General features: G+C 49.6%; 1 protein-coding gene across 1 annotated transcript; it reads left to right on the top strand.

Annotated features, from left to right (window-relative positions):
• SLC13A2 (solute carrier family 13 member 2) lies at positions 1–27,406 on the top strand. The gene is made up of 12 exons (XM_060259075.1): positions 1–103; positions 6,288–6,416; positions 7,495–7,631; positions 10,279–10,487; positions 12,531–12,711; positions 13,322–13,444; positions 14,176–14,397; positions 18,118–18,221; positions 21,546–21,667; positions 23,367–23,528; positions 24,983–25,120; positions 27,235–27,406. Exons 1-12 carry the CDS (start codon positions 11–13, stop codon positions 27,367–27,369), a joined length of 1,755 nt encoding a protein of 584 aa, XP_060115058.1. The 5' UTR covers positions 1–10; the 3' UTR covers positions 27,370–27,406.

The following is a 27,406-nucleotide window of genomic DNA, read 5'->3' on the forward strand; positions in this document are numbered from 1 at the left end:
TGTCTCCGCCATGTGCAGAGCGATCTTGGCCTACTGGAAGTATCTGATCACCTTGCTTATCCCCCTCCTGTTTCTCCCCCTGCCTCTGGTGGTTCCTGGCAAGGTAAGGCCATTTTCAAATGCTGTGTGCAGGGAGATAATATTGATTGTGAATGCCTCCACCCTCCCAGCCTAGTCCCCAATCATGCCACTTCCAACAGAGAGGGAATCCAGTATTGGAACCCCAGTCCCACTAGCTGGCGTTGGCCTGTTGTTATGCTTGGGATTTAAGTTCCAGAGATTCACAGAGCTGTCTTCAAGAAGGACAGAGGAGTAGCAGAGCTTTAGGGATGCGCAGCACAGAAGTCAGTGTGCCCGTTTAGTTCACAGTGGCAACAACACACCACACACACATACTGACAGACAGACTGACCTTTATTGGCATATCAAAAGTTATGCTGGAAAAACTGTGGTGAAGTCGGTGATTTTGCCCACTGCTGGTGGAAGTGTCCTCGAATTCACTTTGTTCTGGCATGAGATTTTGCATCAAATCAAAATTATAACGAGATATGAAATCCCATTTCTTCCTCAACTGATCTTCCTGGACATCTGGCAAGATCCAACGATACCTCAATTTAGGCGAACACTGATATCTAGCATGCTGATAGCAGCAAAAACCCTAATTGCATCAAAATGGAAATCACCTCAAGTTCCAACAATCTCCAGCTGGTTATCCAAGGTTTGGGACATTCTCATACTAGAAAAAATAACAGATCATATCCAACATTCAAACTCAGACAATGATATCTCGCAATTCACAGAGAAATGGTTTCCTTTTATTGAGTCCATTACAGCAAATGATATTCAACCACACAAACCGGAATATCTTGATCTTCTCTACTTATAAGTTTTTAATATTTTTCTTCAGCTTTGTTTATTGTTTCTTTTCCTTTTACTAGTACTTTTTTATCTTTCTCTTTTTCTACCTTCGTTTTCTTTTACTGTGCTAGTCGTGGATCGCACCTAATAGCAATTACTCGATAGTAATTTTTGGAATATTCTGTAATAGTTTGCATAAAAATTATTTAGGCAGTTAAGAATTCCTCGCAATGCTTACTTAATAGTTTAATGATAATATGGGTTCAATTAGATTGATTGTATTTTGATGCAGGAATTATTGCCTTAACTTTAATCTTGTTTTCATCTTGATCGCTCTCCTTGGATAGAAAATGGTTTACATATCTAGACACATCTATAAAATTTAAACTTCTTACTAGATATTTTATTGTATGTATGTATTTATGCTTGTTTATAACCTGATTCCATAAGATTAATTAATTGTATATGAGTATTAATATTGATATTAGCGTGTATATTTTCAAAATGCAATAAAATATATAAATAAAAAAGCAAAAAAAAAAGCATTAAAGTGCATAATTTTAAGAAATAGCAGTCAAAACAGTTGTAAAACCGGCCAAAACTAGATTAATCAGTTAATAGTTTCTCTAATTGGGATTGCAGAGTGAAGAAAACAGGCAACATTAAAAGCTATGGAAGAGTTATAACACAAAAGTAATCGCTGGACCTTAATACAATCAAGGAGACCACACCAGCTACAAAGGAAAGAGTTCAATGGCATGGGGAGGGACGGTGGCTCAGTGGTAGAGCATCTGCTTGGTAAGCAGAAGGACCCAGGTTCAGTCCCCAGCATCTCCAACTAAAAAGGGTCCAGGCAAATAGGTGTGAAAAACCTCAGCTTGAGACCCTGGAGAGCCGCTGCCAGTCTGAGAAGACAATACTGACTTTGATGGACCTTTGAGGGTCTGATTCAGTATATGGCAGCTTCATATGTTCAAGAATTTTTCTCAAAACTTAGTGTAAAAAGGGCAGTTTAATAAAACATGAGAAATCGTTTCAATAGTGCCCAGGCAACATGGATGTCGTCCAGATTCCTAAGGGATTTTTTTTACATCTTCCAGAGAAGATAGCTGACAGTAGCACGTTGAATCTGGCCAACATAAATGCCCTTTTTTGATGGGGATGAGTTAAAGAGCAGAAATAGGTGGCTAACTGGCCAGGTACTGGGGATAATCCTAAGTGAATTGGAGAGCAGATTTTCCTAGCTGCCTTAGTCAGGCACTGAGATTGGATATCTAGAAGCCTGCACACACACACACACACACACACACACACACACACACACACACAGAGTGGTTTTCAGTTACTCGTTGAAGAGGTTTTCAGTTTAAGATGCAATTTGTAACGGGAAAGTTTAAAATATAAATTGTAATGGAAAGTGCACAGAAACCCCACCTCTTCCGCACAGTGCCTCCCCCACCCTACCCCCACCCCCAGTTTTGTCACCTCTTGGCCACAGAGGACTAATCAGGAGTTTGTCGAGGATGCTTTAGGCTGATCCCACACTGAGCAGGGGGGATGGACTAGATGACCCTTATGGTCCCTTTCCGTTCTCATAATTCTAAATGTAGCTGGTAGTGCTTTAAAATGTGGAAGCCTTCCAAGCATCCTCCAATGGAATGCAATGGTCTACAAAGAAGAAGCGAGCCAAAACAAAATGTTCTGAAGCATTTTAGCATACGGCACAGATTTTGGTTGTAAGTGAAAACCACATCGGGAGACTGCTCATGGTTTGCTTTCGGATTCAGCACGTCAGTCAAGTGACTGGCAAGTGACCGCCATCTACAGGGCTGCTGCATCTCCTCAGTCCCCCAGCAGCAGGCAAAGTCCAGTTATCAGCATGGGGAGAGGAGACACAGTTTTTTTTAACCTTGCAGCACCCAGGCTGCGGGATGGGCTCCCCAAAGCAGTGCAACAGTGAACCCCTCTTTCAGAACTTTTGAAATTGCTACTTTAAGCACCTTTAGGCATAGCACCTTTAAGACAAACCAAGTTTAATCCTGGGCATAAGCTCTTGTGTGCCTATGCGCTTCTTCAGATGCACATGGAAGTTTATACCCAGGATTAAACTCGGTTGGTCTTAAAGGGGCGCTGGACTCGGACTTTATTCTGCTGCTTCAGACCAACACAGCGACCCACCTGGATCTATCTGAAGAAGTGTGCCTGAGCACAAAAGCTTCTACGCAGAATTAAACTTGGTTGGTTTTAAAGGTGCCACTGGACTCCAACTTTGTTCAGCTGCTTCCGACCAACATGGCTACCCACCAATGTTCCCTCTAAGCTTCGGAGTCTTGTGAGCAAAAATTCTACTTTGTGAGCTACTGGTATTAAAGCTGTGAGCTGCTGCATAAATTAGTGAGCTCCAGGGTCATCCTTCCTGAGCTAAGACAAAAATGTGTGAGCTGGAGGCTAAAAATCTATGACCTAGCTCACACTAACTCAGCTTAGAAGGAACTCTGCTATCCACCTGAATCTATCTTCCTGGAGAGCTGAGCATCCTTTAGCGTGAGGCTGTCAATGACTGTCAGAATCCCAGAACCAAATGCATTGCCAGGAGTGAGAAGAGAACACAGCAGCCTCCATAGCCCCTTCCCCTCAAAGTCCTTGACAACTGACATTTGCAAGGCCTACTTTGGGGCTCTCCTGACAGCCAGCAGCAGCCTTCAAGCTCTTCTGCTCAGGGCTGGATTAACAATTTGGCCAAGTAGGCACTGTCCTATGGGCCCCCATGCCTATAGGGGCCCCGGGCCAGACCTCCCCCCCTTTCACCCCTTGCTCGCAGCCCTCCCAGCCTGCATGCTCAGCCTGCAACTCAGCCGCTCTTTGCCTGACTCGCCTGGTGTGGCTACTGCTGGTGTCATCACCAAGTTTGCCTCTCTCTGCCTCTCCCCCAGAACCTTGTCAAAGGGGTTTTTGAGAAGGGGCCTGCAGGCTGCAGTGGGGGCTGCAGGCAGCAGGGCAGGTCTTCTGACTCTGAAATAATTTGCAAGGGGACCCCCTGAGATTTTGACTGTTTGACTCCACAGGATTTAACCTGGGCCGGCACTGCTTGGGCCAAGCAGGGCAAGGAAGCAAAGGCAAGCCCTGCGTTGCTGGTTTGAACAACCACAGGTGATGTTTTGAGTGCTCTGGGTATGGGAGAAGAGTGAGCTACCTTCTCCCTAAAAGGACTCAAACTGGATTACAAAAAGGAGAGTAAAGAAAAAAAGACAATCAAATCTGTCAGCTGTGTTGGCTCTATCAAGCTGACACACCAAGAGCCTCAGGCCAAGAGCCTTTTTGACTCCTGTCCAACGGCCCATGCCTCTGGCCCCACGCAGGCTAAGCACCTGCAGAAAGAAAAGAGGAGGAAAGTTATCCATAAGGAATTCATCTAGTCTGGTTTGCTGCCAACCGGATCTCTCCCCCTTCCCCCACCTAAGCATTCTTCTAAACAGCGTTCAATAAACCACCAGTTCCTGAAATTAACCTTCCTCTTACGCAATCTCATGGTTTTGATATCTGAGGTTATCCATCAATCGATAGAAATTGTGACAGGTGTCTGTTTTGGAGATGGAGAAACCAGAACTGAACGGAAAACTGACCGCATAGTGCAATAGAGGATAAACTGCTCCTAGGGAGAGCCAGTTTGGTGTAGTGGTTAAGTGTGCGGACTCTTATCTGGGAGAACCGGGTTTGATTCCCCACTCCTCCACTTGCACCTGCTGGAATGGCCTTGGGTCAGCCATAGCTCTTGGCAGAGGTTGTCCTTGAAAGGGCAGCTGCTGTGAGAGTCCTCTCCAGCCCACCCACCTCACAGGGTGTCTGTTGTGGGGGAGGAAGGTAAAGGAGATTGTGAGCCGCTCTGAGACTCTTCGGAGTGGAGGGGGGGGGATATAAATCCAATATCTTCTTCTTCTTCTAATCTGAAACTGTACTCTTCAGTAGCTAAACTGATCTGGATATCTAAATGGGTACAGCAAGACACAGATCAGACATGGTTGTCGGCTGAACAGGCACAATGTTAACCTTTTTGCTCTAAAAGGTATACTTGTGGGTGAAGAAGCCAGGAAAAAAATGCTGTTATCATTCTAACAAGTACCTGATAGTGTCAACAGCATAATCTGGTAGAACTATGGGATAGTGTGAACAGGAAATTAACCCAATGTATCGCCTTAAATTCCAGCCATGCGAGAGATGGTTTCCATTGTAGGATGGCAGGATGTTAGTCATTTTTAAAAAGCGAAGAATCTGGATTAGGATATTCTGGTGAATTCTTAATGCTGTATATGCATTATATTGCATGATATGAGGAGGTCAGTGTTTGCAGTAATTTATATACAGGGCTTTTTTTTTTAGCAGGAACGCACAGGAACACAGTTCCAGCTGACTTGGTGTCAGGGGTATGGCCAAATATGCAAATGAGTTCCTGCTGAGTTTTTTCTACAAAAAAAAGGCCTGGGCATATATTATTTCCAATGTGTACAAATGAGGATTTATTGACAGCCAAACTATGGGATAATAAGATCCTTAGAAAAACCACAACATTTGGATTATGGGGGAGGGACGGTGGCTCTCGTCGATATATCATTGAAAGTAAAACGTCCATAAAGCATTGTAGTAAGTTAAGCATAATATCAAAATAATCAATATCGTATAAATATTGTAAGTTCTCGCTTATATTATCTACTTTGGATTGATCATCTACAAGCAGTGTTTCCCATCAATGTATTTCAGTGTATTTCAGTCTTGTTCAGTTAACTCTAATGCTTTTATTAGAACCTGCATGTCTAAGGATAATAAGGCTGGTTGCCAACTTGCCACTTAAAGCCCTTTGCGAGGTTCCCATAGAGTAAGGAGGAGGTCCTCCTCAGACAGTGGGGAGAAAGATCTCTCTATATATATATATATTTAAGGCAAAGCCCTGGACTGAGAAGATGCCATTATGTCTAGTCCGGAATGCACTGCCACAGGAGGTGATGACGGCTGCCAGCATAGCCAGCTTCAAGAGGGGATTGGATAAACGTGGAGCAGAGGTCTATCAGTGGCTATTAGCCACATCTTATAGCTGAAACTCTCTGTCTGGGGCAGTGATACTCTGGATTCTTGGTACTTGGAGGCGGGGGGCAACAGTGGGAGGGCTTCTAGTGTCCTGGCCCCAGTGATGGACCTCCTGAGGGTGCCTGGGGTTTTTTGGCCATTGTGTGACATAGAATATTGGACTGGAATATGGCCTGATCCAACATGTCTTCTCTTAAGTTCTTATGTCAGTCCAATGCTTGGTCAAAGAGCCACTCAGGGGAAATGCAATCTTTCCCTGAACTCATTCAGGATTTTCCAGATCATTACAATCTCTGTTTGACAAAGCACTATGCGAAACACTTGTCCTGACCCTTTTGCCCCCTTTCCAGGAAGCACAATGTGGTTACACCATCATCCTGATGGCACTCCTCTGGTGCACGGAAGCCCTGCCGCTGGCGGTCACAGGTCTCCTGCCGGTTGTCCTCTTCCCACTCATGGGCATCATGGAATCCTCAAAGGTAATAACAGACAGTTATTTTCCAACACAGACGTGGCTCCCCTGGAGAAAATGGCTGCGCTGGAGGGTGGACTCTACAGCATTGTACCATGCTGTGGCCCCTCCCCTCCCCTCCCCAAGCCCTGCCCTCTCCCAGCTCTACCCCCAAAGTCTCCAGGTATTTTCCAACACAGATCTCTCTCCTCTGCCCTGATCAGACTGTTGGTGATGGCCAGGGATTTTTTTTGTAGAAAAAGCAAAGCAGGAACTCATTTGCATATTAGGCCACACCCTCTGACGCCACCATGGTTTTTCACAGGGCATTTTTTTAGGAAAAGCCCAACAGAAATTAATTTGCATATTAGGCCACACCCCTAGCACCAAGCCAGCCAGGACTGCGTTCCTGCTGGCAATGGCATTCCTGGAGATAGGGTTGCAAAGTCCCCAGCTTCCCGCAGCGGGGGACTTTCACATATGTCCAATGCAATGACATCACCCAGATGTGACATCATCAAAATGGGGTGCCCCCCCCCTGTGCAGGGGCCGCTCTAGGCGTTTCCAGGAAATCACTATGGTTTTCCAAGATGCTCTAGCCATTTGGGAGGTAAAAACTCTATGATGCCTGTTGTGCCATAGAGTTTTCCCTCCTAAATGGCTAGAGCATCTGGGAAAACCATAGAGTTTTCCTGGAAACACCTAGAGCAGCCCCACACAGGTGCCGCCATTTTGATTGTCACTTCCGGGTTGACGTCATCGCTCCAGCGATGTAGGGGGAGGTTCCCCCCACTGGCCTAATGTGGGCTGGTAGGGGATTCGCTGCTCGGACTGGGGGCTTGGAAGCCCTACCTGGAGATTTGGAGGGGGAACCTGGGAGAGGTGGGATCTCAGGAGGAGAGGAACCTCAGCAGCCATTTTCTCCAGGGGAACTGCCATCTTGAGATCCCCAGGTCCCACCTGGAGGTTGAGAACCCTAATTCCAGACCTGGGGTAGCTGCACTGATTTCCAGCATGTACCTTCTGCCAATCCCTTCCCCATAGCTATGGCAAATGTGCCTCTTTCCCAAGGGTGTGACCTGCCCTCCTTCCTTCCTTCCCGGCAGGTGTGCATGGAGTATCTGAAGGACACCAACATGCTCTTCATTGGGGGGCTGCTAGTGGCCATTGCTGTTGAGCACTGGAACTTGCACAAGCGCATCGCCTTGCGGGTCCTTCTGATGGTTGGAGTCAGGCCTGGCTTGTGAGTACAGCACTGGGGGCAAGGAGAGAGAGAGAGAGACGGAAGGGAAAGATCAGGGCTTTTTTGCAGAAAAAGCCCAGCAGGGACTCATTTGCATATTAGGCCACACCCCCCTGACATCACCATTGTTTCACACAATTACTCAGCCTTCCATCCTTCCGAGGTTGATAAAATGAGTACCCAGCTTGCTGGGGAGGAGGGAATGTAGATGACTGGGGAAGGCAATGGCAAACCACCCCGTAAAAAAAGTCTGCCATGAAAACGTCATGATGCGACATCACTCCAGAGTCGGAAATGACTGGTGCTTGCACAGGGGACTACCTTTTTTTTACTTTTTTTAATAGCCTGAATAAATATGGTGACAAAGTTGGCATCTAGGTTTATTGCAGAGTTTGCTTCCTGGGTTTAGGTGTCTGGTCCATTGTTGTTGGGGAGCAGGTATTTTCAGCTGGAGTGTTATCTGTAAGGGAGGGAAGGCCTGCTGCTCACGGATGATAAAAGAGAAACAACCTTATCTAGGTACTTGATAGTGCAGTTGGTCTTGTCAATACTGTAGTTGATAATGTGCTGCAATGGTTTCCACTGGAAGCTGTAGGTGAGAGCCAACAATGATCTGTTCCCATCTCCTTTGGACCTGTCTCTTAGCAGGCTGTTTTGGGGTGCCAGTCTGGCTTTGTTGGCCGACTTCTTCACTTCACTGGGTGGGAATAGCAATCCTGTTGCAGATCTTTCAGATTAGACTCTGACCGATTTTGCACTCACCCTATGCCGCTCTGACGTCCCTCTTTTCAGTGTAGCGTCCTTCTGATTTCCCACTATCTGCCCCGGGGCTTCAGCCTGCGTCGCCGTTTGGTGTCGTGGTTAAGAGTGCGGACTCTTATCTGGGAGAACTGGGTTTGATTCCCCACTCCTCCACTTGCACCTGCTGGAATGGCCTTGGGTCAGCCACAGCTCTGGCAGAAGTTGTCCTTGAAAGGGCAGCTGCTGTGAGAGTCCTCTGAGCCCCACCCACCTCACAGGGTGTCTGTTGTGGGGGAGGAAGGGAAAGGAGATTGTGAGCCGCTCTGAGACTCTTCGGAGTGGAGGGCGGGATATAAATCCAATCTCTTCATCTACCTCACAGGGTGTCTGTTGTGGGGGAGGAAGGGAAAGGAGATTGTGAGCCGCTCTGAGACTCTTCGGAGTGGAGGGCGGGATATAAATCCAATATCTTCATCTACCTCACAGGGTGTCTGTTGTGGGGGAGGAAAGGAAAGGAGATTGTGAGCCGCTCTGAGACTCTTCGGAGTGGAGGGCGGGATATAAATCCAATATCTTCTTCTTCATCATCTTTTGTGTGCCAAAGAGAAACCGCTAAAAACCAGTTTTTCTTTGCCGTGCAGAAACGGCAACGCAGGCTAAAGCCCCGGGGCAGATAGTGGGAAATCGGAAGGATGCCGCATTGTTAGGAACGTCAGAGCGGCGTAGGGTGAGTGCAAAATCGGTCTCCCTGTCTGACTGGAGCAAATGCGATTGTTCTTGGCTGTAGGCAACAGATTGCTGTATGTGTTCTAGAAGGAAACTGGAAGCATGCAGACACATGTGGTAGCCAGCAGGTTTTCTATATGTAACATGTTGTTTAGGTGCTCACTGCATAGTTGCACTGTGGTCTCCAGAAAATGGGCCTCTTGTGAGGGCTGGTCCATGTATAGGTCGATGGCAGAGTGAAAACAACCGGAGTCCTGGTGGAGTTTCTTGAGTGCGTCCTTCCCATATGTGCAGACCAGGAAACGGTTGTCCTCAGTCAATCTCAGCAATAGGAAAGATATTAATGGCCAGGAGCTCAGAAAGCATAGCTGTAAATCAGCCATGACAATGTTTACATACACCCATGGATTTTGATCCAAAGGTATAAAGTGCTGCCAGTATTGAAGTAATCATAGATAAGGTCAGGCCTTGAATTCAGCATGAGCACACAGCTCCTGAACCTTTCTGATGACCCCCCCTCCTCCCCACCTGTCTACCTTGTCCACTGAATAGTAGATGCAGCTGCATAACAATCCCTGGATTAGGAGAGTGGGCAGCCAGCCAGTCTCCATGAGCTTTGCCACACCCCCAGCAGCCCTCATTAACCCCTGGAGAAGCCTGCACCACCCTTTCTCCATTTCTTATGTGATTTTGGGTGGGGGTGGCTTGCTGGACTTTTGACTGGGGGGGGTGGCCAAGGAGAGCCCCAGGTGAGCAAGGCCTACTTAGGTTGGCTGGATCTCTAGTCAGCCCAAGCAGGACTCTTTCGCCCAGGTCTCTCCTTCCTTGTGTCAGGTTGCTTTTGGCTGGTGCTGGGGAGCAGCATATGCTAATGAGTTGTGCTAATGAGCTCCACCACCTGTTTTTCTACAAAACGACCCCTGGATAAGGTTGAAGTTGCAAAGTTTGGTAGAAAGGTTTGCAATGGAATTTAGCAGGGATGAGGTTTCTAATGGTTCGTTATCCATCTTTGTGGGGGATATCGGTATATGGAGACTTCAATATCCGTGGTGGTCCTTCCAGTTAAAGTAATGATTGTTGGCATGAAACGGCAGGGCGGTGCATGATGGGTCAAGAACGGTTGGCAGATTTGGCCTCAGACTTCTTCCAGCTCACCCCCTGTGGTCTCCACTCCTGGCAGGCTTCTGATGGGCTTCATGGGGGTCACCGCCTTCCTCTCCATGTGGATCAGCAACACGGCCACCACGGCCATGATGGTCCCCATCGCACATGCCGTCCTACAGCAGCTGCACAAGACGGAGGTGGACAGGATCGCTGCTGAGCAGGTGGCCGTCACAAAGGGGACCGTCAATGGAGGCTTTGAGTTGGAGGAAACAACCCCTCCGCCAGGTAGGTGGCTGTCAGAACCCCTCCTCTTGGCTCCCTCTTCAAAAGTCATCTCTCCTCTTGAGCGTGTTCAAGCCAATGGATTGGCAGACTGAGGAATTCTGGGAATTCCCACTCTGGTATTCCACATCCGAGCAAAACGAGGCTAATATTTGGCTTGCGTGCCCTGGATTTTTTCATTGGTTGACTTAGGGAAGGTGGTAAAGCTGGCAAGATCTAAGCACTTGAGCAGGGGCATCAAACATGTGGCCTGGGGGCCGAATAAGGCCCCCAGAGGGCTCCTAGCAGGCCCACAAGCAACTCACCACTTCCTTCTCCTTCTCTTGCTTCCTTCTGCATCACAGCTTGCTTTCTTAGGCTTGCTCAATTGCACAGGAACAAGAGAGCAAAGCTCTTCTCCCTTGGGAAGGAAGTGGGGGAAGGAGAGTTAGCTTTGGCAGGTTCTCTCAATCGCACAGCAGAGCTACTGAGCCAAGCCTCTCTTCCTTCTCTTGGCTGAGGCTCAGCAAGCCAGTGAGGTGGGTCAGGCTGAGTGTGTGTGTTTGTCTGTGTTCTTTATAAAGTTTTATATTTTCCTGACCTGGCATTCCATTTTATGACACACAGGGCCCAGCCTGACAAGGTCAAGATCCAGCCCTCATAGCAAATGGGTTAGATATCCCTGCACTTGAGGGCTCAGAGGTGGGCACAAGGAGGAATCTTCCAACTTTGTAAGAGTCTCCATCTCAGCAGACATCTGGATAGACTCATTTTTTTTGGGGGGGGGGGAGGTTGTTCAGGTGAAAGATAGCTGAGTGGTTTCTCAAATTCCCTTTTAGTTCTATCACAGGAGGGGGTTGAGCCTATCTATCGAAGTAAGAGGACATAGCTTTCCTACAAAACTCTCAAGCCCCGGCCTTTTCGGTTTCTGTCATCATGTCACAGACATTCTACATTAAAACCAGAGAATCATAGAGTTGGTTTCTCTGATTCTAGTGTAGAATGTCAGTTTGGGGACAGAGTTAAACCAGGATTAAAGGTCTAGTGAGAAATGCGAAAATGTGTTTTACATCCAGATTGTTGCTATTCTTACACAGCAAAAATCCGGATGGAAAACGCACCCACAGTCAACTCATTGTGACCCTGCAGGGTTCTCAAGGCAAGAGACGAAGAGAGGTGGTTTGACACGGCTTGCCTCTGCATAGCAACCTTGGATGTCCTTGGTGGTCTCCCATCCAAGGACTCACCAAGGCTGACCCTGACGAGACCTGAGCAAGTGCAAAGAAGTAAGCCCCAGTGTGTCAGTGGGGCTTGCTACTCAAGCAAATGCATGTGGAGGGTGTTTCAAGGGAGGGAAGGCGGCATGGCACTGTAGCCTGATCTTGTCAGATCTTGAAAACTAAGCCAGGTTGGCCCTTGGAAGGGAGACCACCACGGAAGACTCTGCAGAGGAAGGTGATGGCCAACCACCTCTTCTCCTCCCTTGCCTTGAAAGCCCTGGGGTCACCATAAGTTAGAAGCTCAGCAGGCTCAGTCCTTGAAAGAGAGACCACCAAAGACGACTCTGCAGAGGAAGGTGATGGCCAACCACCTCTTCTCCTCCCTTGCCTTGAAAGCCCTGGGGTCACCATAAGTTAGAAGCTAAGCAGGCTCAGTCCTTGAAAGAGAGACCACCAAGGAAGACTCTGCAAAGGAAGGCAAGGGCCAGCCACCTCTGCTTCTCCCTTGCCTTGAAAGCCCCTTGCTGGGGTCACCATATGTTGGCTATGACTTTACAGCACCTTACAGACCAAACAGGGTGTTTTATGTATCTGCTTCAAGTAAGAACTTGGTTTGTAGCTCCTCAAACAGTCCCTCCTTCCATAAGTTCCGTACAGCTCACCATTCTGGGAGTTTTCCAATTGCATCCTCACAGCCACAGGCTGAGTAGAGAGAGAGGGGCTTCCCTCAAGGCCACCCTAGGGCCCTCCCCTCCCACCCCCAAAGGGCCCTGACCCTTGCCAGCCCTCTGCTCTCATCCCAGGCTGGCCCAGCCAATTTTTTCCCTGGATTCCCCTCCCTCCACAGCTTATGAAGATGTGGTGACCATGGAGAAAGAGGAACCTGTCGATCTACAGCAGCTTGAACAGAAGCACCAGACTTTTTCCAAAGGAATGAGCCTGGCGGTGTGCTATTCGGCCAGCATCGGTGGGATCGCGACCCTAACAGGAACTACCCCCAACCTGGTGCTCAAGGGACAGATGGATGAGTGAGTATTGAAGGTGCTGGAGAAAGCTCTGGCTCCTTGCCGCGGGGTGGGGTTGTGGACTACTGTTATTTCTTTATTTTGTTTGACTTTTAGCCTTCCTTCCCTGTGCAGCAGGCTCAGGTTGGGTTACGAAATTCTTAAAACGTAGAAAGATTTAAAAATGCAATATAATGGATCAAAACAATTTCAATGCAATATTAATACATAAAAACCCTTAAGTACGGTTGCCAGCTCCCAGCTGCAGGGTTGCCAGCTCACTGTGCTGGATTCCTCATCTGATGATGTGCTTAAGAGCACACGAAAGCTTACGTTCTAAATAAAAATGGGTTGTTCTTAAAGGTGAAACTTGACTCCTGCTTTGTTCAACTGCTTCAGACCAACACGGCTGCCCGCTTGGATCTACCTAAACAGAGATCTCACTGGTGCAATGATGTTGTTTCTAGGTGACGTCATGCATGCCAGGGATGTCATGCAATGATACTCTGGTTTTTGGGCAAACTCTATGGTTTTGAAGGCCCATTCCAGCGTTCACCTGAAAGCATAAAGTGATGACTGAAAACTGGACTGTTTCCAGGACCGTCTGGTGATGAGAGCCTTTTTCTCTTGCTAGTTTGTTCCAGGAGAATGAGAACGTGCTGAACTTTGCCTCCTGGTTCGCTTTTGCTTTCCCCACCATGGTGATACTTCTGGTGCTCTCCTGGCTGTGGCTGTTCGTGATGTTCCTGGGCTTTGAGTGAGTCGATGGTCCCTGCAACGGTGGTCTGGTCTGTAGGGTTGCCAACTCTGACTTGGGAAACACCAAGAGATTTGGGGAGGAGGGGTAGGAGGCTGGAGAGGGCAGGGATTGTGGAAGGGAGGGACCTCAACACAGTACAACGCCTTAGAGTTCACCCTCCAAAGCAGCCATTTTCTCCAGGGGAACTTATCTCTGTAGTCTGGAGCGCAATTGAAAAAGTGGGAGATCTCCAGGCCCCACCTGGAGATTGGCAACCCGGGTGGGTTCTTCTAGGGGCATCACCCCCCTGTTTGTGTGTGTGCCCTGAATCCGAGAAAGGCACCCCTAGGAAGACAGAGACGCTCTGGTCATCTCCAGTGTTCCCTCTAAGCTGAGTTAGTGAGATTTTTAGCCTCCGGCTCACACGTTTTTGTCTTAGCTCAGGAAGGATGACCCCAGAGCACACTAATGTATGCAGTAGCTCACAACTTTAATGCCAGTGGCTCACAAAGTAGAATTTTTGCTCACAAGACTCTGCAATTTAGAGGGAACCTTGGTTGTCTCCTAACCTGATGGCTTTCGTGGCACCTTCTGCTGTGTTCCAGCATCCCCTGCAGGCCTTTGGAGGCAGGTTGCAGGGCATTCTGGGATACCAGGGCGAACGGACCTCTGCAACTCTAACATTGGCTCGGGGAACTCAGCAGGTCGTCTGCGGCACATCCGATGGTTCCTTTCTTCTTCCCTTCCAGCTTCAGGAAGCACTTTGGTTGCAGCGGCAGCGATTCGGACAAATTGAAGTCAAAAGTGGCCTATGACGTGATCCGGGGCGAGCACCGAGCGCTGGGCCCAATGAAATTCTCCGAGATCATCGTCCTCGTCCTTTTCATCCTCCTGGTGCTGCTTTGGTTTACCCGGGAACCTGGTTTCATGCCAGGCTGGGCAAGTCTTGCCTTTGACGTAGGAGGGAAAAGGTGAGAGGTTAGGCTTGGCTCCCCACCATCACCCTCCTGCCCCTGCCTGCATCCAGTTGCTCCTGGGTGAGGGTTGCAGGGAGGGGGGACCTTTGGCTTCCTGAGCCTAGCGAAGCTTAGTCCAGCCATTGTTGCGGGGGGGGGGGATTCATTCTGGGCGAGGGGGACCAAAGGCAAAAAGGACATATTTCCTGACTGACAACTTCAAACAAGTGATCGCTATGACAGATCTTCTTTTAAATACCCCTATGTTGCACAGTGTTAAGCTGCAGTCAGGGCCGGCTCTCCTACTAGGTAAACTAGGCGGTTGCCTAGGGCGCTGGGAGCAAGAGAGCGCCGAATTGGGCTCCCTCCTGGTGCCCGAGACAACAGCCTAATTTGCCTCCCTCCCCGCCCACCACCACCAGCTCCCTCCCGCCTGCCGTGTTCCCGCCCGCCACCCCAGAAGCTCGCCCCACCGCTGCTCACGCCACCCCTGACATTTGCCCTACCCTACTGCTGGTGCAGCCAGCTCTCTCCCTCCCGCCCCCAAAGTTTACCCTGCCGCGGCCCCCCCATCCCCGAAGTTTGCCCTCTGCTGCAGCCAGCTCCCACCCAGCCTCGAGAAGCTCGCCGCGAGAACACCCAGCATCCTGGCTCCGAGGTCTGTGGGTATTTTCAAGAGACCTCTGGAGGAAATTTCTCCCCCCACCTTTCTGGAAAGGAGGGGGGAGAAACTTCCTCCAAAGGTCTCTTCAAAACATGTGCAGACCTTAGACCGGGATGGCTGGGCCTCCTTGCCAGGAGTGGGGGGGGGGGGAGCGGGGGGGGAGGGTGGGGGGAGCACCTGCCTTTGGGCCAGCAGGCGCGGGGCTACTCGCAAGTAGGCAGCAGGCAGGGGAATCAGGGGCAGGCACAGCTGTGCTGCCTAGGGCACCGGAAGGGCTCTGGCCAGGCCTGGCTGCAGTACTGTAGTCCAAGCTCTGCTCATGACCTGAGTTCAATCCCAGCAGAAGCTGGCTTCAGGTAGCCCAAACTAATAAAAATAACTCACTGGGATACACAACACTTTAGAAAGATAACGTAGTATCTATAATAGTAACATTTAAAGCATAACACGCAAAGTGATATAAATACGCAGCCACAAAAAGCCTTGTGAAATAGCTTCCGTTGTTCCATGGGTTACTGTCTCTTAAAAGGATAGTGACAAAGAATGATCCTAGACGCAGCTTCTATGGTTCTTTGTGCTCGTCCTATTCGAGTTGTGACCACTTCAGTTCTTGGGGGCCCCCCAGGGGACTTCAGCTATGTAAGAAAGAGACCAAGCATTCACGGCAGAATAATAAAGTTGCACAAGAGAAAGAGAGAACTCGCCACATTTAGAACTTGCTGGCGGTTTCGGAGCCTTCCTCTGGTCTCTTTCTCCTAAATCAAGTAATTCTTCACAGAGCTATACAAACAATAATAGTACAATAAACAAAACTTCAAACTCCATTACAAAGTTTCTCGCGTCAAACCCGCAAACCTGCTCACCCGCAGTGATGTAATCATTTATCCGGACAAACGTCTTCACTGTAACCCCGGAACAATGGAAGCTATTTCACACGGACTTTTCATGGCTGCGTATTTATATCACTTTGTATGTTGTGTATCCTGGTGAGTTATTTTTACTAGTTTGGACATTGTACACCGGTGGCTGCATTCTTTGTATACTCTGGGTTCAGATAGCTGACTCAAGGTTGCCTCAGCCTTCCATCCTTCCAAGGTCGGTCAAATGAGTACCCAGCAGAAGTGTAGATGACTGGGGAAGGCAATGGCAGACCACCCCGTAAAAAGTCTGCCATGAAAATGTGGCGATGTGATGTCACCTCATGGGTTGGTAATGACTCGGTGCTTGCACAGGGAATCCATAGGGAATAATGGAGTGCCCAGCAGACATTTCCCTCCCCCTGCTTTCTGATGATCCTGAAGCAGGGGGAGGGGCTCCAAAGTGGGGGTCCCCTGTTCCCACCTGGGGATTGGCAACCCTAAGCCTTTCCCCAGCCTGGACTTGGCAACACCCCCTATTCCCCGCCTGCAGTCAGGAGGGGCCCGGTCACTCTATTGGATGCTCTGGCCTCGTCTCCTCTGCCCCTGCTCAGCTGATTCTACCTTTACCTTTTTTAAGTTTAAGCTGCGATGGTTGCTACTCCTAACTAGGAATATTCCAAACCTTCAAAGGGGACATTTTCAGCAGTTTTTTTTTACAAAAAGCCCCAAAGTAGACGGAGATCAAAAAAAAGAGGACCTGACCTCTTAAAAGAAGAAATCTGGCAACCCTATTCTGTGTGCATTGAAGCCCCCCTGGTTCGCTTAAGAACATAAGAACATAAGAGAAGCCATGTTGGATCAGGCCAATGGCCCATCCAGTCCAACACTCTGTGTCACACAGTGGCCAAAAATTTATATATATATATATATATATATATATATATATATATATATATATATATATATATATATATATATATATATATATATATACACACACACACATACACACACATTGTGGCTAATAGCCACTGATGGACCTCTGCTCCATATTTTTATCTAAACCCTAAATTTTTATCTAGACCCTTGTGAAGAACCATCCTACCAGAAATGGAGGAGACATTTCCACCTAGTTCTTGGGAGGCCATTAGGGGACAGTGGAACATGCTCGAGGTTTATCTTCAGTCCATAAATGGTACTTTATTCAGGGGGGCTACTTCTAATTTTTATCCATTGATGCAGAAGGCGGGGCCTGCCATTCAGAGCAAAGGGAACAGACCTTCAAGAAATAACTGAGTGCACCACTGCTAGAAAGCAGCTCCACTAAAAACACTGCTGTGGGCTGTGATTTTGCTATTATCCACATCGGTGCATATCTCCCGCCCCACCCCAAGTCTGCTCAGTTAGAGATGCCAGCCTCCAGTGGGACCTGGGGATCCCCCAGGCTTACAGCTTGCTTCCAGACGGCAGAGATCAGTACCCAAAAGAAAATGGCAGCTTTGGAGGGTGGAGACTCCCTGGCATTGTACCCTACTGTCTTCCCCAGGGCTCCACCCTCTGAATCTCCAGGGGTTCTAGGGTTGCCAAGGCCAATTCAAGAAATATCTGGGGAATATCTGGGGAGGTGGAGCCAAGAGACTTTGAGGTGGAGCCAGGAGCAAGGGTGTGACAAGCATAAATGAACTCCAAAGGGAGTTCTGACTGTCACATTTAAAGAGACCGCACACCTTTTAAATACTTTCCCTCCATTGGAAATAATGAAGAATAGAGACACCTTCTTTTGGGGCTCATAGAATTGGACCTCCTGGATCAATCTTTTTGAAATCTGGAGGGTATTTTGGGGAGACGCACTGGATGCTATGCTGAAAAATTGGTGGCTCTACCTCAAAAAATGGCCCCCTCAGAGCCCCAGATACCGGCAGATCAATTCTCCGTTTCATACCTTATGGGAATTGATCTCCATAGGGAATAATGGAGTGCCCAGCAGACATTTCCCTCCCTTTCTGATGATCCTGAAGCAGGGGGAGGGGCTCCAAAGCGGGGGTCCCCTGCTCCCACCTGGGGATTGGCAACCCTAAGCCTTTCCCCAGCCTGGACCTGGCAACACCCCCTATTCCCCGCCTGCAGTCAGGAGGGGCCCGGTCACTCTATTGGATGCTCTGGCCTCGTCTCCTCTGCCCCTGCTCAGACGATTCTACCTCTGTCTCACAGCTACGTCACAGACGCCACCGTGGTCATCTTCATTGGTCTGCTGCTATTTCTGATTCCCTCTGAGTTACCCAGCTGCTGCTCCCGAGGTAGAGCTCAGCAAGAAAGTAAGCAAGCCACATGGCAGGGACTGGGGTGGAACGGGGTCTATAGGGGGGGATCACTCTGGACTGGGAAATAGCTGGAGATTTGCAGGTGGAGCTTGGAGTGAGCAAGAGATGGGGAGGGGAGGATCCCCAGCAGGGTACAATGCCACGGAATCCACCCCCCAAAATAGCCGTTTTCTCCAGGGGAGCTGGTCTCTGTGGTCTGGAGATCAGCTGTAACACTGGAAGACAGGGCTTTTTTTGTAGCAGGAACTCCTTTGAGCTTAGGCCACACCCCCTGATGTAGCCAATCCTCCTGGAGCTTACAGTAGGCCCTGGAATAAGAGCCCTGTAAGCTCTTGGAGGATTGGCTACTTCAGGGGTGTGTGGCCTAATATGCAAAGGAGGTCCTGTTACAAAAAAAGCCCTGCTTGGAGACCTCCAGGGCATCCCTGGAGCTTGGCAACCTATTTGCATGGTGGGTTTTCTGCAAGGGTTCCTTTCTTGTGGATCATCCTCCCAGATCCAGCCTGAAATTTAGGGTCGCCTGCTCCAGGTTGGGAAATACCTAGAGATTTGGGGGGGGGGGGGGGGGGGTGGAGCCTGAAGAGAGTGGGGTTTGGGGAGGGGAGAGACTTCAATCTGGTCTCCCTCCCAAAGCAGCCATTTCCCTCAGGTAGCCTGATCTCTGTGGCCTGGAGATCAGTTGTAATCCCAGGAGATCTCCAGGTACCACCTGAAGACTGAAAGCACGAACACAAATTAATTGACCAGTTCCATTGCAACACAGTTGTACAGCAGTTCAGTGTCAGTCCTGATTGTTCTAACTACCTGGAGTAGGGTTGGCAAGTCTGTGCTGGGAAATACCTGGAGACTTTGGGGGTGGAGCCAGGAGAGGGCGGGGTTTGGGGAGGGGAGGGGCCTCAGCATGGTTCAATGCCATAGAGTCCACCCTTCACAGCAGCCGTTTTCTCCAGGGGAGCTGATCTCTGCCAGCTGGAGATCACCTGTAAAAGTGGGAGATCTCCAGGCCCCACCGGGAGGCTATAATGGAAGAGGGCTTCACAGTCATGCACACTCAGTCCACTATTGTTTCAATGAGGTGCTGGGATAAAGAATAAGTTCATTCCAAGAATAAGCCAGTCCACGTTAGCCGGTGTCAAACGTTTCGTTGCCTTTATCAAGACTGATGGCTTTTCAGTGGAACCCAAAAATCCTGCTACTTCCTCACAAGACTCCAGCTCAGGGGTGTCAAACATGCAGCCCAGGGGCCGAATTAGGCCCCCAGAGGGCTCCTATCAAGCCCCTGAGCAACTGACTGTCATCTGCTTCTTTCTCCCTATCTCTTGCTTCCTTCTGCATAACAGCTTACTTTGGAAGACTTGCTCAATCACACAGGAGCTACAGAGCAAAATCTCTGGTCGTTTTCGCACTTAGCGTTTGCTCCCCTTATTCCGCGGCGCAATTATGTCCGGATCATTTTTCTCGTTTTCGCACTAGTGACTCTTTGCGGAGTCGCCTTCCCTGAAGCCCCGGCTCAAATCGTTTTCCCACTGGCATCGACTTGAGTTCGATGCCCTGTCAATCATTTTTTTTTTAAGCGCAAGTCTGGTTGCGTAAGGACGTACTAACGTAACATCGAGCAGGCACAGCTGTTCCCTCCCCTTCTTTTCGTGGACAAACCGCATCACGTGTGCTGCTGCTGCTTATGGATTGGCTGCAGCTGTAGAATCCTCCACAGCCCTTTATGTATTAACAGAAGCATTCACAGTGGAGAATCCTAGCACTAGATTCCCCCCCCAAATTCTGAAGTTGCGAAATATCGCAATAACGAAGAGAGAGAAATCGAGGGGTTTGTGTGTGTGTGTGTGTGTGTGTGTGTGTGGCAGCTTCTTCCTTTCCCAGCCTCGCTCCCTCCCGGGTGGCGAAGCTGGGATTTCCTCCGCTCTCTTTCCCCTCCCCGGCTGGCGCTTGCAATGGGGACCTGACTGATTCCTGCTGCCAGAGCTCCCCCCCCCCGCCCCATTCTCTCCTTCCCCTTCTGTGGCGCGTGTGAAGAGCGAGCTCGCGTCTATTTTCTAACCGAGCGGAATGTAGCCAGGGAGAAGAATGCAGGACTCCAACTTCCCATTTTATACATGGCGATTTTGTGCAGGTCCAGAAATCCTGGTGGCACAGCTGAGGGAGGCATTCCCTTTTTAAAACACACACACATGAACGCTTTGGCCCGCACCGGCACTAGATTCCCCCCCCCCCCAACAATGGTCGTTTTCGCATTATCGAGATAACGCAACAGCGAAATAACGCAACTAAAGTCAATAATAATTTAAAAAATTCTAACGAAACCAATTGAAGTGGCAATTGAGGCTATTCCAGGAGGGGTTTTTTTTTTCTATTTGTTAATTTCGAAATATCGCTATTACGCAAAACTGTGAAGTTTAAAAAAAAAATGGCCGTGCCGGCACTTTGGGGAAGCGCCGCGAAAGGCTGATGATTGGCCAAGGGGGTGGATGGGGTGGGAGGACGGAAAGGGAGAGGGTGACGCCCACAAAGCAGTCGATCCGGCGTGGATGGATTTCCCACAGCAAACTCCGAGGAGTGGATCCGGTGTGGATCCGGAGGTTTTCAAAACTCCGGAAGGAGGTGGATCTAGATACTCCGGTGTGAAACCCTGCAGCGCCGGAGCAAACCGCAGCGCCGGAGCAACAGGTGGGAAAACCAGGAAAAGATCCGGAGGTAAATGGGGGTGCTACGCCGGAGTAAACGCTAGTGCGAAAACAGCCTCTGTTTTCTCAACTGGCTGAGCCTCCTCCCTTGGGGAGGAAGGGGGGAAGGCAGAGGTTGTTTTTCTAGGCTCTCTCAATCGCACAGCAGAGCTACTGAGCCAAGTCTTCCTTCTATTGGCTGAGGCTCCTATCCCTCCCCCCAGTCCCCTGGGGAAGGAAGGAAAGAGCCAGAGCTTTTCTCTGGACCCCATGGGAGAAATACAAAGAAAGCACCTTTAAGACCAATGAGTGCTAATGTTTTAAGCATGTTTTAAGGTGTTTTTTTTTTTACAAAAAAATTAATTGTGTTTGTCTGTGTCTTTTATAAATTTAGATATCTGCTACCTAATCTTAAATCGGTACACACACATCCGGCCTGACAAGGTCTCATTTATTTCAGATCCAGCCCTCATAACAAATGAGTTCAATACCTCTGCTCTAGCTCAGTCTTTGTAAAGACAGCTGTAAAAGTGGGAGGTCCCCAGGCCCCACCTGGAGACTGGTTGGCAACCTTACACAGGGGCCCTGCAGTGTGGGATAGAGCCCTTCCCAGCTCTCAGAGTCAGCTTTTTCATTCCAGGCCAGCCAAACAAGATCCAGGCCCCCCCGGCCCTCCTGAACTGGCAGACGGTCAACCAGAAGATGCCCTGGAACATCGTCATCCTCTTGGGAGGCGGCTTTGCCTTGGCCAAAGGCAGCGAGGTAACCCCTTCGGCCCCTTTAGCTAAGGAAAAACTTTACCCTTGGGGAAAACTGGGGCTCTCCCCTTCCTCTCCCATGTCAGCCATCCCCAAGGAAACAGGGGTGAAGAGGGTGAGGTTGGGGCTGCCTGGGCTAGATGCAACTGCAATGGCCCTGGCCGAGCAGCAGGGGGCAGCCAGGCAGCACAGCAACACCGGCAGGGCCTAGAGACACCGGAGCAGGTTGGTGCTTGCTCAGCAGATCGGATTGGAGAGGAGGGAAGGGAAGGGAGAGAAGAGGCCGGGTAGGCCAATCCTTTGCTGTGAGTCAGGGCCCTTCCCCACCCTCTGGCTGACTGTGGGTGCACTGCGGAGAAGTGCTTCCCACTGGGCCAGAGCAGAGGGGCTGTGGCTCAGTGCAAGATCATCTGCTTGGCCTGCGGCAGGTCTCTGTTCAATCCCCTGGCCCCTCCAGTTAAAAAGGGATCGGGCAGCAGCAGCAACCCTCAGCATCTCCAGTTAGAGAAAGTGACTTCAGCACGAATGGTGAATTCTCCCAGAACACTGCTTGTGGCTCACTGGTAGGGTATCTGCTCAGCATGCAGAAGGTCTCAGGTTCAATCCCCAGCATCTCCAATTAAGAGATTTGGCAGTAGGGTGATGTGAAAGACCTCTGCCTGAGACCTTGGAGAGCTGCTGTCAGACTGAGCAGACAACACTGATTTTGATGGTCTAGAGTTCTGATACAATAGAAGGCATTTCCCTCTGTTCAAGTGCCTGGGTCCAAAGCCCACATCCATAAATCCCAGCACCAAGTTGTTAATATCTACTACAAGTCCAACATGGTTGCAGAAAGGTTTTAACTATTAAAGAGGTTGAGTATCTTCTTGGCATGAGAAGGTTCAGTCCCTGGCATCTCCAGTTCAAACATCAGGTGGCAGGTGATGGGAAAGACCCCGAGACCTGCTGAAGAGCTGCTGCCAGCCTGAGTAGACAATGCCGATTGATGGACCGATAGTCTGACTCACGTGTTCCTGTGTCTAGGCCAGGGAGCCACATGTGGCTCTTTCGCACATATTGTATGGCTCTTGAAGCCCCCACTGCCCCATCAGCCAACTTGGAGAAGATATTTCTCTCTTTAAACCACCTTTTCAAGCCAAGCCAGCCAGCAGCTTGGAGAATGCATTTAACGTTAGTTGCTTTCTTTCCACCTCTCCTTTCCTCCTCCTTCCCCAATCTATTTTCCTTCCTTCCTTCCTTCCTTCCTTCCTTCCTTCCTTCCTTCCTTCCTTCCTTCCTTCCTTCCTTCCTTCCTTCCTTCCTTCCTTCCTTCCTTCCTTCCTTCCTTCCTTCCTTCCTTCCTTCCTTCCTTCCTTCCTTCCCTCCCTCCCTCCCTCCCTCCCTCTTTCTTTCTTTCTTTCTTTCTTTCTTTCTTTCTTTCTTTCTTTCTTTCTTTCTTTCTTTCTTTCTTCTTCCCTCCCTCCCTTCCTCCCTCCCTTCCTTCCTTCCTTCCTTCCTGCTCTCAAACATCCAATATTCATGTATCGAGGCTCTCAAGGATCTGACATTTATTCTATGTGGCCCTAATGCTAAGCAAGTTTTGCCTCCCCTGGTCTAAGCTGTACAGGCCAGGTGCAAGACCTGAGCCGTGGAGTGCCCCTCCCCTTTTGCTGCTGCAAGCGCTGCATTGGAGCCTTTTCTCCCCTTCCCCCCCCCTCCAGGCTTCTGGTCTGTCCAGATGGTTGGGAAGCAAGCTGACCCCTCTGCAGAGCATCCCTCAGGCGGCCATCTGTTTCCTCCTGTGCCTCTTGGTTGCCGTCTTCACTGAGTGCACCAGCAACGTGACCACGACCACCCTCTTCAATCCCATCCTGGCTTCCATGGTAGGTGGAACACAAGCCCTGAGCCTGCCCAGAGCACACCTCCCTTGCTGACCCTTCCCCATCGTTGGGGAATTCCTGCACCCAGACTGTGGCTTCCCTCTTGGGTCACCGGGAGTGGTTCCTGCACTCTTGCACACACAAGCAGCAGTGTGCAAAACAGGACCAAGAGAGTACTGGGCACAGCCAAGCACTTTCCCATCAGTGTGCCATTCATACAGTCCTGGGCTAGGCATAGCCCTCTTGGCACCTCCTGGCATGGAGATGCCAGCCATTCGGCACAAAGCTGCTGCCGTCTACAGCCTTGGAGTTGTGCTGCCTGCCTGCTCCAAGTATGTCTGTCTCATGAGAGCATCCCTACACCACCGTCCAGCTTGCTCTCACATTTCCTTGTTCCAGCCTTCTAGCCTCCAATTCCAGCTGTTTCCAGCCTTTCGGAGAGACAAGGCCATGTGCCTTGGAAGGCGGTCTCCAGCTACCTCGCTAAACATTAATTTTTGCCCATTCACAATTAACATTTGGGAAACGTAACTTTTTTCTGGGGGGTCTGCTTGTGAATTAAACTTATATCCCACACCAGTAAGGGTGCTCCAGGGAAGGAAGGCTACAGTTCAGTCTGGGAAGCTAAAACAAGGTCAATACTTGGATAAGGAACCACCAGGGAAGACTCTGCAGAAGAAGGCAATGGCCAACCACCTCTGCTTCATACTCGCCTTGACAGCCTCTTGTAGGGGTTGCTGCAAGTCAGTTATGTATGTAGGGACTTATGGGTGTGCCAGTGTTGTCCACGCCCAAATAGGGAGGTTACTGGAATACAGAGACCAGTGCCTCCAAATGGATGAAGGGCAGGGGTGTTTTTGAGCTGGAATGCACAGGGACGCAGTTCCGGCTGGCTAGGTGTCAGGGGTGTGTGGCCTAATATGCAAATGAGTTCCTGCTTGCCTTTTTTTCTACAAAAAAAGCCCTGATGAAGGCATCCTTCTGGGTTGTGGCTCTTAGGTCAATGCAAAGACAGAGAGGTGAACAGAAAATGGTAAATAGTGCTAGGGGAGAAGGGGGCAGAGAAAGAGAGAGAGTCTGGCACGTGTCAGCCTGTCCACATTCTCAGACCACTCACTGCTCAAATTCCAGCATCACACCATACATCACCATGGTTGCTGTAGCTTTATCCTTGTCATCAGTGTAATAATTCCGCGTGCGCATCCTGTCTGAAGGATTGAAAGTTTTATTGGAACAAAAGCAGGGTCTTTCCTGCCTGGCCCCTGCTTGAACAAAAAAAAAAAAAACCCTAACAGCCAAAAAAGAAAAGTGAAAGTAAACTACAGCACCTGCTTTTTGGCCCAAGGGATCAGGGGAAAAATAACTAAAACAGTGCAATAAGGGAACATCACCAAATTCACGACTTGCCACAATATGACAGTGAGAATCTGTCAAGGATCTCTGTCTTCTCCCCCCAGGCGCAGGCCATCTGCCTCCACCCCTTGTACATCATGCTGCCATGCACACTCTCGTCCTCCTTGGCATTCATGCTTCCGGTGGCGACCCCTCCCAATGCCATCGTCTTCTCCTACGGACAACTTCGAGTCATGGACATGGTGAGTGCTCTCTCGGCTTTGCTATGTCTAAGAATCAGAACGGTCTGGGTTGCTTCCATGGGGAGCTTTGCCTCAGCCTTCCCCCAAATTGTCGCTTTCAGGGAGGGGCCTTCTGCACTGGTCCTTCCTCTAGGTTTCCCTGGGGTTGCCAAATCCAATTCAAGAAATATCTGGGGACTGTGGGGGTGGAGCCAGGAGACTTTGGGGGTGGAGCCAGGAGACCTTGGGGGTGGAGCCAGGAGCAAGGTTGTGACAAGCATGACTGAACTACAAAGGGAGCTCTGGCCATCACATTTAAAGGGACCACACACCTTTTAAATGCCTTCCCTCCTTGGAAATAATGGATAAGGGCACCTTCTTTTGAGACTCATAGAATTGGATTCCCCTGGTCCAATCTTTTTGAAACCTGGAGGGTCTTTTGAGGAGAGGCACTGAATGCTTTGCTGAAAATCTGGTGCCTCTATCTAAAGAAACAGCTCCCCTAGAGCCCCAGATACCCGCAGATCAATTGTCCATTATTGCCTATGGGAATCTGTCTCCATAGGGAATAATGAGTGCCAAGCAGACATGTCCTTCCCACTCCCCGCTTTCTAATGACCCTGGAGCAGGGAGAGGGTCTCCAAACTGGGGGATCCCCTGCCCCCACCTGGGGATTGGCAACCCTAGGTTTCCCCCACCTTCATTGCCCATTTTCCCAAATCTGCTTTGGTGCAATCCTTCCTGAAAGAACATCCTCAGCGTGGTGGTCTGTCATCGTGCAGACAGGAAGGTGATTTCCACCACCCCCCCCCCACACACACACACAAACAGGCACACTCACATCTGGCACCATTTCTCCTTCTGCTCTCCTGGTGACCAGTCTTCTACCCCACCCCACTGATGGGCATTTTCCGTTTTCTTTTTAAAACTGGTAGTTCCTGTAACGCAGAGATGGCCAAACTTATATAATGTAAGAGCCACATAGAATAAACGTCAGATGTCTGAGAGCCACAAGGGAGGGAGGCAAATAGATGGAGGGAGGGAGAGGTGGAAAGGAAGCAACTTTAAATACATTGGCCAAGCCACCAGCTGGCTTGGCTTGAAGAAGTGGTTTAAAGAGAGAAATGTCCTCTCCAAGCTGACTGACAGGGTGGTGAGGGATTTGAGAGCCACACAATATGTGTGAAAGAGCCACATGTGGCCCCCAAGCTGCAGTTTTGCCACCTTTGCTATAACAATTTAGAGCAGGGAATCCTCAACGTGGTGCCCCCTTGAGTGCCATACTGCTCACTGACAGCTTCCCTGGTGCCCAGCAAGTGTATTTAGAAAGTGGGTGGGGCTTTTGCCCAGCAAGGCTCCTGACTGGCCATTGGCTGGTTACTGGGCAAACTAACATTCTGCTTCCATGGAGGTCCTCTTGGTACTAAGATAAGAGTGTCAAACATGCGGCCCGGGGGCCAAATCAGGCCCCCAGAGGGCTCCTATCAGGCCCCCGAGCAACTAGCTGTCATTTGCTTCCTTCTCCCTCTCTCTTGCTTCCTTCTGCATCACAGCTTGCTTTTATGTTTCACAGGAGCTACAGAGCAGTGGGGAGGGAGAGCTTGCTTTGCCAGGCTCTCTTGATCGCACAGCAAAACTGAGCCAAGCCTCTCTTCCTTCTGTTGGCTGAGGCGCCTCCCCCTCCTGGTCTCCTGGGGAGGGAAGGAAAGATCCAGAGCTTCCTTTGCCCAGTTCTCTGGATCCTATGGGAGAAATACAAAGAAAGCACCTTTAAGACTGAGTGCTAATGTTTTAAGGGTTTTTTTAAAAAAAAATCTTTAATTGTGTTTGTGTCCTTTATAAAGTTTCTATCTCTGCTACCTAATCTTAAATAGGAACACACACAGCCTGGTCCAGCATTGCCCAGCCCAACAAGGTCTCATTTATGTCTGATCCGGCCCTCATAACAAATGAGTTTGACACCTCTGTCCTAAGAATATAAGAGCTAGTTGGGTTGACTCCAAGATGCAACTAGCCCAGCACCCACAGCTCCCGGTATCTGACAATCGCAGGTAGATTGCTGCTGGACATGGAGGTTTTTCTTTGCCCCCAAGGCTATCTGCTGGTTCCTTACATTTCTTCCTTCCTGCCCTCAGGTCAAGGCTGGCTGTATGCTGAACCTGTTGGGAGTGTTGACCATCACTCTGGCCATCAACACCTGGGGCTTCCCCTTGTTCAATCTAGGCAGCTTCCCAGCTTGGGCCAACAGCACCGCAAGCACTCAGTGCTGATTCCTGGAAAGGCACTCTCCGACCCGGAGCTGCACAT

Source organism: Heteronotia binoei, chromosome 18, assembly GCF_032191835.1.
Source record: "Heteronotia binoei isolate CCM8104 ecotype False Entrance Well chromosome 18, APGP_CSIRO_Hbin_v1, whole genome shotgun sequence".
Lineage (NCBI taxonomy): Eukaryota > Metazoa > Chordata > Lepidosauria > Squamata > Gekkonidae > Heteronotia > Heteronotia binoei.

Coding starts and splice junctions, on each gene's coding strand:
- SLC13A2 (XM_060259075.1), top strand. CDS start 11: ATGTGCAGAGCGATCTTGGCCTACTGGAAGTATCTGATCACCTTGCTT. Junction 18,222..21,545: donor AGGTAGAGCTCAGCAAGAAA/GTAAGCAAGCCA, acceptor TTTTCATTCCAG/GCCAGCCAAACAAGATCCAG. Junction 25,121..27,234: donor AACTTCGAGTCATGGACATG/GTGAGTGCTCTC, acceptor TCCTGCCCTCAG/GTCAAGGCTGGCTGTATGCT.